At 42.8% G+C, this 14,127-nt stretch overlaps 1 protein-coding gene across 2 annotated transcripts in view; it reads right to left on the bottom strand.

Annotated features, from left to right (window-relative positions):
- Positions 1-14,127, bottom strand: part of cntrl (centriolin) — a 131,856-nt gene that overhangs the window by 12,063 nt on the left and 105,666 nt on the right. For both annotated transcript variants that reach the window (XM_078549970.1, XM_078549971.1), the window contains exons 34-41: positions 8,542-8,699; positions 7,855-7,928; positions 6,632-6,820; positions 5,549-5,774; positions 4,672-4,877; positions 4,232-4,372; positions 3,101-3,367; positions 1,149-1,211 (exon numbers count right to left, since the gene is read on the bottom strand). In XM_078549970.1, coding sequence (XP_078406096.1) covers positions 1,149-1,211; positions 3,101-3,367; positions 4,232-4,372; positions 4,672-4,877; positions 5,549-5,774; positions 6,632-6,820; positions 7,855-7,928; positions 8,542-8,699 — 1,324 coding nt within the window. The remainder of the gene's footprint in view (positions 1-1,148; positions 1,212-3,100; positions 3,368-4,231; positions 4,373-4,671; positions 4,878-5,548; positions 5,775-6,631; positions 6,821-7,854; positions 7,929-8,541; positions 8,700-14,127) is intronic.

Raw genomic sequence — 14,127 nt, 5'->3', positions numbered from 1 at the left:
CAGGTTGGTGAGGATGGGGTAAAGTATGTTTTTCCCTCCTGTTGGTTCCCTTGCCACCTGCTGCATATCCAGTCTAGCAGCTATGTCCTTTAGGACTTGATCAGCTCGATCTGTAGCGGTGCTACCCAGCTACTCTTGGTGATGGGCATTGAAGCCCCCGACCCAGAGTACATTCTGTGCCCTTGCCACCCTCAGTGCTTCCTCCAAGTGGTGTTCAACACAGAGGAGTACTGATTCATCAGCTGAGGGAGGGTGGTATGTGGTAATCAGCAGGAAGTTTTACTTGCCCACATTTGACCCGATGCCATGAGACTTCACGGGTTCTGGAGTCGATGTTGAGGACTCTGATGGCAACTCCGTCCTGGCTGTATACCACTGTGCCACCACCTCTGCTGGGTTTGTCCTGCCGGTGGGACAGAACATATCTAGGGATGGTGGCGGTGGTGTCTGGGACATTATCTGGAAGGTATGATTCCATGAGTATGACTATGTCAGACTGTTGCTTGACTAGTCTGTGAGACAGCTCTCCCAATTTTGGCACAAGCCCGCAGATGTTAGTCAGGGGGACTTTGCAGGTTCGACAGGGTTGAGTTTACTGTTGTCGTTTCTAGTGTCTAGGTTGATGCCAGGTGGTCGGTCCAGTTACATTCCTTATTGACTTGTTCCTAGCAGTTTGATACAACAGTGGCTTGCTAGGCCATTTCAGAGTCAACCACAATGCTGTGGGACTGGAGTCACATGTAGGCCAGACCAGGTAAGGATGGCAGATTTCCTTCCTTAAAGGACATTAGTGAACCAGGTGGGTTTTTACGACAATCAACAATGGCTTCATGGTCATCAATAGACTTTTAATCCCAGATATTTATTGAATTCAAATCTGACCATCTGCCAAGATGGGATTCAAACCCGGGTGGCCAGAGCAGTACGCCACCGCCTTGCCATTGAATTATTCATTGCGACACATTCCACCTGTCTCATTGCAACTGCTTCCAATGTAAAATGTCGATTATTTCTGATAAATTGTTTGTAATAATGGTGAAATGGAAATAGCAATGAATCCAACAACTAATGTGAATCTTGGTATATGAGTATAAGCAGGACTGTTACTTCTGTATAAATATAATTTCAGATTAAACATGTTTTCCAACCTTGAGATAATCTTCTTGTTGTCGTAGATTTTCTCTCAGCACCTCTCCTCGCCACTGTTCGTCCTGAATGACAAAAGCACAATAAGATCCTTTTAACGTACGTTCCATGCATGATATTCTACCAGAGCATGTAAGAAAATTATATGGTTCTAGCTTTCCTCCAGCTTTGTTCTACAATTGCCTAATTAAGGATTTCAATTTCAGCTATGAATGTCTTTTCTCAATCTTTCCATTCCCTCTTTAATGCAGAAGCCTGGCGTCTTTTCTAGTTACTCAAAAACTCATTACACGCATAAAACGTATGTGAATCTGCATCCACCATTCTACAGGACTTTAAAAAAAATCAATGTTCTTTGAGACCATACCCTGAGCAGCCTCCATTGTTCCCACAGGTACTCGCTCAACCACTCCTACCCTATTCTTTGCTATTGTCAAATGAATCCTGACTTTATGGGAACAATTCCCCCCCCCGCCACCGTTGCGGGGGAAGTGCAGGAGCAAGTACGGGCGGGCGCACCTCCGATCGGGGGTGCGCCGCCATTTTATGTGGGCGGGCCTTAACGTGACATCCGCCAGGAAGCGCTATGCACTCCCTGTGCGGGTGGGGGGCAGGGGAGTCTGTCAGCGAAAGAGCACACTCATCTCCCTGAGGCTAAGTGCTGCCTCAGGGAGATCGGCACCAAATTTAAAAATGGTCAAGGAGCAGAAACAAAATTTCCCTGACATGGCCCCTCATGTGACACTGTCACATGAGTTGGGACATGTCCATCACTTTAACTCTAACCTTTATTAAATTTTTTTAAAACCCTCATGAAACCTCATCCTGCCTGTGAATGAGGTTTCATGCTTTTTCTGAAGCCCGCCAGGGCTCCCAGCCTGCCTGCCAACCTTAAGGTTGGATGGGCAGGTCCATTAATGAGCTTAATTACTTTTTAAATGGTTTCAGTAGGCCGTTGACAGGTCGGTGGGCGCACAGTTGATTCGGCTGCGGCCCTGCCGACCTGAAAATTGAAATGACACGGAGTGATGTCAGGAGTTCCGCCCGACGTCATCCCGCGTCATTTTACGCATTGGTGAGCGGGCCCTGCCTCCCGCCCTAAAGATCCTGGCCTATGTTCCTGCATGTAAGCATACACTCAATGCTTCTTATAATTAATGGCCAATTTCCTGATATGTACTCCCAGGCTTGCACCAGGAATACAGAAACAGAAAAACCAGTGCAATAATAGCAAGTTTTCTGACAGTTTTTAATAAACATAAATTTCCATACATATTTAAGAATTTTCTCATAAAACACCCAAAAGTTCCAAGTTTAAAAACATTCTGTAAATCTCCAATTCAATTTAAACATGGATTTATAACTGAATTTTCAGCAATCCATTCTCTATAATCAATCTTTTATTTTCTAAGTCAAAGAAACCATAATCTGTTCACACATGCTTTTGTTCACAGGTGTTGGTTACAAAATTTTAAACAAATTCCAGGCTTCTTGGAATGAAAGTTTTGACAATTCAATTTCCAGTTTATTTCAAAATCTCATAGAAAAAGCAAAGAAACTCTCAAAACCTCATGGATTACGAGTTGCAATCCTTCAGCTCCTTTTGATACACAGATCATGTGGTGAGACATTCTGCAAACCAATGATATTCAGAATGCACGCTGCATCTACATTCCCATTGGTGATGCTGGCAGATCTTCATTCAGGGGAGGATGAAGTTACATATGACAAGTTTACATAAGTTGTTTCCATAATATGGATGTAGGGAGTTATAATGGAAAAAGTTGACAAGATGTGCACAGAGAAGTAAGACTGATAACATATTAATGATAATATAGGCATTTAAATACCATATAATCTTACAGCATGAGTTCATTTGGCCCATTGTGTGCATGCAGGAATGTTAATCCATACCTTATCATGAACATTAAAATCAAATGCAAAGAAATATCACCTTAAAATTGAATTTGGTCAGTCTTAACCTCTCATCGTGAGTTCCTTCATTGGTGGCTAAGGGAAAATTTTCCTTTAAGCTTTCCACTTCACTTTGAACAGTCATCTCCTCTTCCCAAGTTATATCCAGGTCATTTTTCGGTTCCACACATGACTGATCTAGATCTTTCAAACTACTGCTAATTTCTGCTTTCACATCTGATCGAAGGGTTCTTATGGCTTCCTTTATCTCCTTCTGTTGTTGTTCCATTTGTTCCTGCGTTCTCAGCTAAAGGAATATTAAAATATTAAGGAGAGAAGCAGTTGATGTATGGACAATCCAGAAATCTATCAGTATTTGTTTTCAGATTATAAATTATTACAGTTACTTTCTTCAGCCTCTTTATTGCCCCTTATTTATATCCTGCTCCCCTTCCTTCATGAAGAGTAACATTACTAAGCCCCTTCTGCTCTTCTCAACTTGTGCTGTACTACCTGATATTTTCTTTAATTCCCCATTGGAAAGTATCTAATCTCCATCGTAGTCTCCATGAGATCAGGAATTTGCTGTGGGGAATCACTCTTGGTCTTCCTAACACATTTGACACTCTCTAGAATGCTTTCCTTAGGAAGCAGTGCAAAAGGCAAATATAATACATGAAAGATATAAAATTGAAAAGGTAAGTCCTGGTAATAAATTCTTGCTGGTCATTTTTAGTGGCATTAATGATACTGTATCACAAATACTTTAACCATAGGCATTGCATTGCTCTTCATCTTTTTTTGATATAAGCATCACAATCAACATATAAAGGTCAAATACAGTATGCCAGTGATATTTTTATTCCATTTGTACTCCAGAGATTTGTAAAAGGAGCAGCACATGGTTAAAGAACTATCATGCTGTAATGTCACTTCAGGGATTCAGATGATATCAAAAACTGTCCATGTAATGTGAACGATCTAAATCTATACTGTAACACTTGTTTTTCAATGAATAAACAATATATTGTTTTAGATCCAACTTTTGAATATTCAATACCTGCACGGGAGGAATAAATGTATGAAAAAACTGAAACCAACAATTCTTGCGTAGAACAAATTTATTTTGTTTCAGCTAGTTGTGAAAAACAATGTTTTTTTGTTTGGGTACCTGTTGCTTGAGTTCAAAATATTCCTGTCTCATCTCATTTAACTCAGTCATGACACGTTTGGCACGTTCGTGGTTCTCATGTGCAGCCTGGTCTATTGAAGATAATTCCTTCTGCAGTCTGCTGTTTTCACATTTTTGTTCCTGTGTTGATAATACAAAGTCAGAAATTACCTCAGCAGATTTGCTAGTCCACACAGTATTTGGTTGTAGGTTTCTCCTTTATTAGCACACATTTAAATTTTACTCTTGCACATCTTTTATAAATTCCCTTTTTTATGCTTATCACCTAAGGCAAAGCTTACTTAGTGATAAGTGGGCAGTTTTATATTCAACAGTTCTGCAAAATATTTGTCAACACTAAAGTTCAGTTAAACTGTAACAAAGGACTGATGAAATGGCTACTGCTTTTGTACAATGGCTGGTTGGCAACAGCAACTTACATTAAGGATCTTCTCCAGCTGAACTCGCTGAACTTTGGACTCTTCTTTGATGGCAGCAAATTGCTTCTCTGCCTTTTTCCTCTCTGAATGAATCAGCTCCTGAAGGTGTGTTAAATTTATTTTTGAGAACTCAACCTCTTTATGACAAAATGCAAGCTCATTCATCATTTCTTGCTGCTTTTGCTCTCGGTTGGAGAGTTGGCGTCCTGCAACAAAACAGAAATGTCTGATGTAAATTTATTTGTGATCTGGAAATAAAATCATCAAATGTTTAATGAACAAAAAAAAAAAGTTCAAGGGTGGCTTGTCAGCACTGCACCGTGTATGTTTTGTCTTGGTTTGAGAAGTAATTTTTAAATTTTAGTCTTAACTGGGGTTCAGACTTCCCCTTGGGGTAGCAAGTATACCTGATCTGTTTTAGTAGTAACAACTGCACTGACACAGAATAATGCCCAGTGCTCCATTTACATGCCTCGATTGTCCTGAAATCAGGACACTTCTTGCTGTGGTATGATTTCACAGGGGCCAGGCACCCTCCATTCACTTGCCAGTGCTCACAATCTAGCCCTGTCAATTGTGAGGTATTTCACAGGCAAGTCTCATCCTGTCATCATCCAACATTCAGGGCTGCCCAGTTTCCATCACAGGGCAAGGCAGAGTGTCAGCAAGAGCCAGATATCCGGCATTTTCCTTTTGCCATCCCAATGGCATGGAGGCCAATTTTAATGCCCTAATGCCACCCTGCCTGAGATTAGCTAGATTTAAATAGATTGGTGACTTTACCTGGGATCTCTATATGGTTCAGCTAGGCATTAGATAAAATTGCAAAGACACCAGTGTGCCTAAGTCATTGTTACAATCAACATTCAAGACTTACTCAGAGTAGCAATCTGGTCCTCCAACATAATACATTGTTCCTCGGTATGTTGCAGTTTTCTTGATCGTTCCTCCATCAAGTTTGCTTTTGCAACAGCCTGTTCAAATTTCTCTCTCTTATCTGAGAGCTCAGCTTCCAAAGCTTGGAGGTGGGCCTTTACCTTAGATGCAGATTGCTCCAATTTTACTCCCTCACATTGAATATCCTTCTCAATACGCTGTAACAGCTAAACAGATTAAATGAAAAAATCTTCAGTAAAGTCTTCCTGCATTTACTATAAATCATTCCTTACTGTGGGTTGGTGCAATATGCTGCCACTCTACAATAGGTCCATTAGGATAAGGAATTATATCCCTAACTGACTGTCAGATTTCTGATCTGAAGCAATGGGAAGGTGTTTAAAGGCTAGGCATTACTCTGAGGTGAGGGAGTGGGGTGGGCAAAGGGGGATGTTGAGCAATATGAGGAAGAGGTCATCACCTTTCAGCCCTCTTGATGAATAGCATGGTGCAAGTTGAAGAAATTCATTGAAAAGATTTTTTTAAGTTATGCAATACATAGCACCATGTAAAGAATTCAAAACTGAGGTATTCAAATTCAAAGGTTCCACCGCCCAGAAGTGCAAGGGCAGTGATTGTGATTTCCACATTTTTGTGTGTTTCTATGTATTATCAGGGCAGCAGTTGCAGACACAACACCTGCAAGTTTCCCTCCAAGTCATGCGCCCACTTACTAGGAATATATTGTTCTTGATTCATTGTCGCTGTGTCAAGGGTAGGTGTACCAACACTACCTGGTCTACAGCATTTCAAGCAGACAATTCACTCCCATTTTCTCAAGGGCAATTAGGGGTGGACAATAAATGCTCGCCAGCAAAGGCTGCCCAAATCCCACAAATGAATAAAAAATTTTGAAACCTTTCCTTTTTTCTTAAAACTAAAAAAACTTCCTTTAAAAATCTGCTTTTAATATCACGCCCTCTAATGCCGTGAGCCTAATTTTTATTGTTTCTGCACTGAGATTTGGTGTTATTAATTGACTGGTACAGACTATGTCAGAGTTGTATTTTCTCAGCCTTCCTACCCTTTGCTGCTCTGCAAGCTCGTTTTGCTTTTCTTCAACCTGTTGCTGAAGCATGAATAACTCTTGTTCTTTTCTTTTTTCTTTCTCCAGGCAGGCTTGGTATTTACATGCACTTTGATTTATATTTTCTTTGAGCATCAGCTGTTCTGTTTTTAACGCATCACACTTTTTAGTTATATTCTTAAGATCCTAGGAAATCAATGAAAGACAAATGACTGATATGAGCACTTATTCACCTATGCACAAAATACAAATTCTGCAAGTATTAAGTTACAGTTAATGGAACAATTAAAAATCTAAATGCTTTACAAGATTTATTTTTGTTAAATTAACAAGTTGCAACACCTGCTGTATTTGCCTTCTGTTTATCATTGTACAATAGCCGTTTTTAGTTCTACAAATCAATTGGAAAATTGAAACTAAGTGGACATGGCTACTAAATTGTACTTCTCCTAAACTTTTAGTAATTACAGCTTTAAAATATGCTCTATTTTGATATTTTGGAAATGTTTACCAAGAATCAAGGAACTATGTTACATAATTAAAATGTCACAAGTTGTTTATGGCTTCTTCAACTAAACAGCACAGCAATGAGACACTACACATCATTCTATTCATCTCAATCTCCTTTGTGTTTCACACATACCTGTACAGCATATTATCCAATACAACACAAGCCAGGTGCTACACAAATTGGCACCAAATGCATAAGTGTAAAAAACATCTTTTTGTACAACAGGATTATAGTTTGCCACTCAGCGTGTATCTTGAAAATGGACACCAATTACTTTGTGTCATGTGGCGAGGCCTTCTATCAAATGAATATCACATAACCAATGTAAAATATCTTACTTTAAAAGTAGTCTTTTTTTAAAAGAGGATTTTGACCTCGATCAAAATCAAGCCATTGCAATTTATTTTGACGAACTTTCACCTCATTTTGTTTATTTCTCCCAGTTTGCGTTGATGACATCATGAGTAGCTCCTCTCACCAGTAACAATTTAAACAAAGTTCAAAAGTCAACAGAAATAGGTCACAGTTCAAATATTAAACTGCATTCCAATTTTTGATAATGGATCATTTCACTTTGTAACATTGGTTAAAATAGTATTCATCACTTTGTAACATTGGTTAAAATAGTTTACACAGAGACCTACTTGTTCTTAAACCTGGCTGTAAACTCCATACAAGCACTCGATTTAAAATTAAGCCATGGATTTACCTGATCTGCTAACTGCAACTGTTCTTTGGTACTTCTGAGGTTATCCGTCACCATTTCCAGCTCTGCCCTTTTCTCTATTCAACAGAAATATTTTCCGATTAAGTATGAAACTTATCACAGTTTAAATATTTCCTTTACTCATTGAAGGTTGTTCTAAAAACAAATGACAAAAATCTAGTTTCAGCAGTGAGTCCAAGGATCTATTGCTGTAAGTGCAGCAAAGCAGCACTTCTGCTTGCCCAATGGCTCCACCAGAAATCTTGGGGTCAGCTCACTTTGATATTGTCGAGTAGGAGAAAGATGGATATGCAATTGACTGCTTACATGAGGAAACTTGGAAAATAGGTGAGGATGGAGGAAATAGGGGAATTTGAGACACAAACCAACATACTACCATGGAGCTTCAATGGGCCAAAACACTCTGCAACTTCAACTTTCATTTAGTATTAAATTCTTCCATGCTTGGTGCAGCTATTTCCATCCCATCTTTTGCCAATTAGAATGTGGACCATGTCACAGCTTCTGATTTTACTGTTTCTTGCTAATTTCGCCAACAGAAAGCAAGTCTCCAGAAGGCAAGTTAGATAAAGGCAGCAGCCATTCAGCAACCCAAAGCACAACAACCATGCTGGTTGCCAGTTTGGAGTGCCAGCATTTTGTACTTTACGAGCTTGCTAATTGGCATACCTTGCAGATGGGTTTCCATGTCTACTATCTTCCTACTTAGCTCTTCCTTCTGGATGTTGACTTGATTGATTCCCTGATTCAGTTCACCTATCTCAGTTTGTAGTTTCTGCAGTTTAGACATAGCATTTCTATTATTGTCTTCAGTTGCTTCGAAGGCTCTGGAATAGCAAAAGAGTAAATTATAAAACATATATTTATATAGCTGTCTGAACTCTAAAAACCCATTTAAAATTTAATGGTTTCAGTATTTTTAATGCAAGCACATCAAAATGTGTGGAGAAATACAGAAAGAAGATTATGCTCGTATTGGATTCAAATGAATATTTAAAAAGAGGATACTGCACAACATGAAATACTGATAGCTCCAAACAGGCGCTGCAGCAATAAATTATAAAGAAAAAATCAAAAACTTTCATTTATACAGCGCTTTTTATAACCTTGGGACATCCCAAAGGACTTTACAACCAATGAAGTATGTTACAATTATGAGGTTTATAAGATTATTATGCTTTGGAACTGTCTCTTTAATTTAAGGTGAAGTGAAGGGGGTCATGTGATCTACTCTGAAGTATGCCTGGGTGGCTTGATTGTTAGATTAAAGGAGGTCCAGATTGTTTTACTGGGTAGAAGGTGCAAAGTGTTTATACTTGGAGACAATGACAGCAGGCTGTGTGCTAACAGTGGATGGACTATGAGTCCCAGAGAAGTGTTGAGAATGTTGGGTTGTAAACAGTTGTGCTTTAAATTGTCTATTTACTTCCAAAATAATAGAGTTGGGGTTTCAAGGATAGCTAATCAGCATCTGTACCAGGATACAAGGCTCATGTGATTCACAATGCCATGGAGATCAGCTTTAAAAGGGGAAGGGTCTAAGCGATCCCTGAAAACTCTCAGACAAGGCTAATCTGCCAGGATCCAGACGAGAGAGAGCAGCTAGAGGCTGGAAGTCTCTAAGGTTCATAGCGTACGAATGCTGGTGGGAGCCTGCTCTCGGATTGGAAAATTCATGAGGAGTTAAAATGAGGCTGGAAGATTAACCTAGCTTGTGCTAGAGGGAGAATCTTCGAGGAGGAGAAAAATCCTCACTGTGAAAGACAGTTCTGAGATTAAAAGTTACTAGGCTGAGAAAGGAAAAGAAAAGTAAATGCTCCAGTGCTAAGAATCACCTTAGTCTGGTTCCAGGAGAATTAAATGTCTACTTAAAGAACAGTGTAAAGTGTATCTGTGAAGTGTGTTTTTGGTTGTGCTAAAAGAAAAAGGGGAATGCTCTGTTTTGTGGTTTCTGTAATTGCTTACAAAGATAGTGTTTAATTAATAGTGCTTTTAGTTTTTTGTCATGTCTTAAAACGTGAAATCTTGTGTTGTCTGATTTATGATTTAAAGTATAAGTTGCCTACAAAGATAGTGTTCAGTCAATAGTACTTTTTGTTTTTTTTTCACAGAATGACAGAATTTTAACGGAACAGGAGGCCATTCGGCCCATTGTGTCTGCACCAGCTCTCCAAATGAGCATTATGACCTAGTGTCATTGCCCTGCTTTTCCCCCGTTCCCTTGCACATTGTTTTTATTCAAATAATTATCCAATGCCCTCTTGAATACCTCAGCTGAACCAGCTTCCACCGCACTTGCAGGCAGTGCATTTCAGATCCAAACCACTCCTGAGAAAAAGTTGTTTCTCACAAAGTCTTAAAATATGAAATCTTATCACGTTATCCTTTCAGCTATTAACTGGAAGTTTGAATTTCTTCTTGAAAATTATGGGTCGCCACAGAGATCGTAACTAGTACTTTTGAAATGTACTTTAGAAAACACAGTAACCAATTAATGCGCAGTGAGGTCTCACAAACAGCAATCATCTATTTCAGGTATTGGTTGAGGGGTGAATATTGGCCAGGGCACCAGGAAAATTTCCCTGCTATATTGAATAATGTCGTGGGATCTTTACTGTCTCATCTTAAAGACAGCACAGTGCAGCATTTCCTCAGTACTGCAAAGAAACCATTGCCTAGATTACGTGCTAAAATTTCTGGATCTGAACCCATAATCTGCTGACTCAATTGTGAACCCTATGTCAAAGACATTGGACGGAATTTTCCGTGCCCGCTAGCGTGATCAGTGATGTGAGCCGACAATATGGTGTGATCGGTTTCATGATGGTGTGAAACGAGTTCGCAATCGTCCGATCAGCCCGCTGATGGTGAGCCATGTTTCCCGACATTGGATATTGGGAACCTCATTGTAATACATCAGCATATAATTATCAGGCCAGCCTGCTGAAATCATCTCCCACCCTCGTCCGTCCATGTCGGCAGGAAAGCACGCCGATGTGTTTCACAACAGCACAAAGAAGGCGTGCACTTGGCGGCACGCACTTTGAGGGGAACTCGGAGGTGAGTACGCAGTAACGTTGTGCAGCGCTCGCCAGGGTCGCCTGTTGAACTTCAAGCTTGAGGGGCGTTGGGGGTCGGGGTTAAGGGCAGCCTTGCCATTGTGATGGCTCGTGGTGGAGGGGAGGGGTTAAGGGTAGCCTTGCCGTTGAGGCGATTCGTGGTGGGTGGGGGGGGGGTTAAGGGCAGCATTTCTAGTGAGGCGACTTGTGGTGGGGGGGGTCAAGGGCAGTCCTGCTGTTGAATATAGCGCATTAGCATTCAGGGTGGGGGGGGTCAGGTGGGTGAGGGAAGTGGCCACGCATTCGTGAAACTTGTATAAAGTGACGATTCCTCTGCAACTAAGACAGTTGAGGCACACCATATTGTCGGCTCACATCACTGATCACGCTAGCCGGCACGGAAAATTCCGTCAAATGTCTTTGACATAGGGTTCACAATTGAGTCAGCAGATTATGGGTTCAGATCCAGAAATTTTGATATGATTGGGATTGGGCTCCTAGCTTATCTACCCACTCAAACAACACAAAAACATCAAAGTGCCAAGTGTTCCAGAGCTTTCCCACCCCCATCCACAGTACAGCCTGCAAATTCATGAGCATTTTGGTGGACTGCAGAACAGTTGGACGACTGCGCATGTTGTACAATCTCCTCGCTAAAGCTGACCACGTAGCACTCACTGCTGGAGGGGTACACAGCCCTTTGCAATGTCAGCATTCCAGTTTGAGCCAGTCTCCCCCATGGTTCAAGCTAACAGGGCAGTTATGCAGCATACTAATCTCTGGTCATCTAAGTGAAGGCCAGCAATGTCTGGGAAGCATTTGGAGGCCGTCACCCTTGACCAGGACACGTTCTTAGTACATCCATGCTAACCACACTTCTCTTTCTTTCATCTGCAGGAGGAGTACATCAGGATCACGGAGCCTGATGAACTAGCTATATCCCTGATGGCCTATAGAGCAAAGACGACAGAGGAGAGAGTGACTGAGGCTCCTGGCTGTGCAGAGACAGGAGCAGCAGCCTCAGGAAGAAGGGGTGGCTGGGATTCCTGCACATGCTGCCCAAAAGCCGAGCAACACCCAGAGTCTATAGATGCCACCTGTCATTCCTGCAGATGACCGAGGAACAGTATCGCCAAAGACTGCACGTGTCGAGGCAACTGGTTGGTCACATCTGCCAGCTACTGCAACATTTGGCGCCATGTGGACATGGAGGGCATCTCCTGCCAGTGGCTGTGAAAGTGTCCTCGGCACTCAATTTCTATGCCTGTGTCTCCTTTCAGGGCTCCACAGGTGACCCCTGTGGGATCTCACAAGCCTCCACCTACAAATGCATCCATGAGGTCACGGATACCATCTTTGCAAGGCACACAACTTTGTGCATTTTTCCCAGGAACAGGACAGCCAGGATGCAAGAGTGATTGGATTCACCCAGATCTCGGGTTTCCCACAGGTTCAGGGTGCGATCGACTGCACTCATGTGGCACTTAGATCTCCGTCGCAACACACGGTGGACTACATCAACCGCAAGAGGTTCCATTTGCTGAATGTGCAGCTGGTGTGTGACTACCACAAACACATCCTGCAGGTGTGAGCACGGTTTCCAGGAAGTGTGCATAGTGCCTACATCCTCAGTTGGCCACAGATCCCTGGAGTCTTTCAGGGTCCACAGATGCTGCAGGAATGGCTCCTCGGGCTCAAGAGCTACCCGCAAAGGCTGTGGCTGATGACACCCGTGCAGTAGCCTCAGACTGCAGCAGAGCGAAGGTATAATTAGGCTCATGCTGCAGCTTGCAACTTGGTGGAGCAGACCATTGGGATGCTGAAGACGAGGTTCCAATGCCTGTATCAATCTGGTGGAGCCCTGCAGTACAGTCCGCAGAGGGTGTCATGCATCATCATCGTCTGCTATGCCCTTTACAACCTGGTGCTCCAATGGGAAGATGAGCTGGCTGAGGAGGAGATGGAGGAGCTGCACGTCTCCTCCGATGAGGAGGATGCCGAGGTGGGGGGTGAGGTCCTCGGAGGCGAAGGTGATGGGGATGAGGCTCTCACACTGGGAGACGAGGCAGGGGTGCTTGGCAGGCCCACATAGCTGCTTGATTAGTGGAGGATGATGACAACATGCAGTGAGGTGACCCCATAGTTCCTCAAATTAATCTGGAACATTTGACCCCAGTCTGGCTTATGGCAGTGCGCATACCCTCTGAGAATGCTCCTGTTAGGGAGACGCAACAGAAGCCCTAATAATCACTCAATTGCAGGAGGATGATGATGACATGCAGTGAGGACACTCCATAAATCTTCACATAGCCTCTGAGAATGCCTGACTTCTGTCTGGCAGAGGGCAGATCGCTTGCACTCTGTGATCAGGGTCATATCATAGAGATGCAGTCATGAAACTTTAGAAGTATCTGAACCATTGTCCACTTTCAGCACCTGAGCCCTTCAGGAGCTGGAGCACAGCATCAGTGGTCACAGATGCTGAAGAGATGTGGGCCAGCTCCTCCTTAAAGGTGCTGAGAGCACACCGAGAGAATGAGAGAACTCTGTGGCACCTACCCACTACATTCTGGCAGCAATCACAAGCACCGCCTAGGCGCAGGCATCAGTAATGTTTCCATGGAGTACGAGGCCGATCATCACTTTGGTCTGAAGGCTGCACAGAGCACAGGGAAGAGGCCGGGACGGAGACTCCTGCCTTCAGCTTGTGTAGAAAGGTTTCACAACTGAGTGACAAGAACACTGCTCATCAGAACAAGGAACCATAGGCAGGCAGACATTTTTGGGAATTTATTGACAATAGTGAACAGTATGTACAAGTGATTAACACTCGTGCCCAGGCCGTGCAATTAATTCTCCTTAACTTTCCTGACCCTGCCGCTAAGTCTTGGTGCTCCCCAGACATCCACAGCAGAAGTGGAGGCAGCCTGCTGACTTCAATGCTCTGTCTGTGGTGACTTTGGCGGGCGTCCTCTGGAGGGCCCCGGCCTGCTTTCGGGGTCCTGCTATGTGGCAGTGGCACCCTCCTAGGTCTGTGGAGCTGGAGCTGCTGAGGTCACAGGAAGAGGGGAGTTGGATGGGCCGGACACTCTCTGAGTCACTTGTATGGATGGGCCCAGAGTGTGCACCTGCTGATCCTCCTCCCTATGGGTGCCCAGGGGCCCTAAGCTGACTCCTGGTGGAGCAGGGGTAGCTG

The sequence above is a fragment of the Cetorhinus maximus genome, chromosome 10 (genome assembly GCF_964194155.1).
Source record: "Cetorhinus maximus chromosome 10, sCetMax3.hap1.1, whole genome shotgun sequence".
Lineage (NCBI taxonomy): Eukaryota > Metazoa > Chordata > Chondrichthyes > Lamniformes > Cetorhinidae > Cetorhinus > Cetorhinus maximus.
This window is presented reverse-complemented; position numbering and strand designations above follow the sequence as displayed.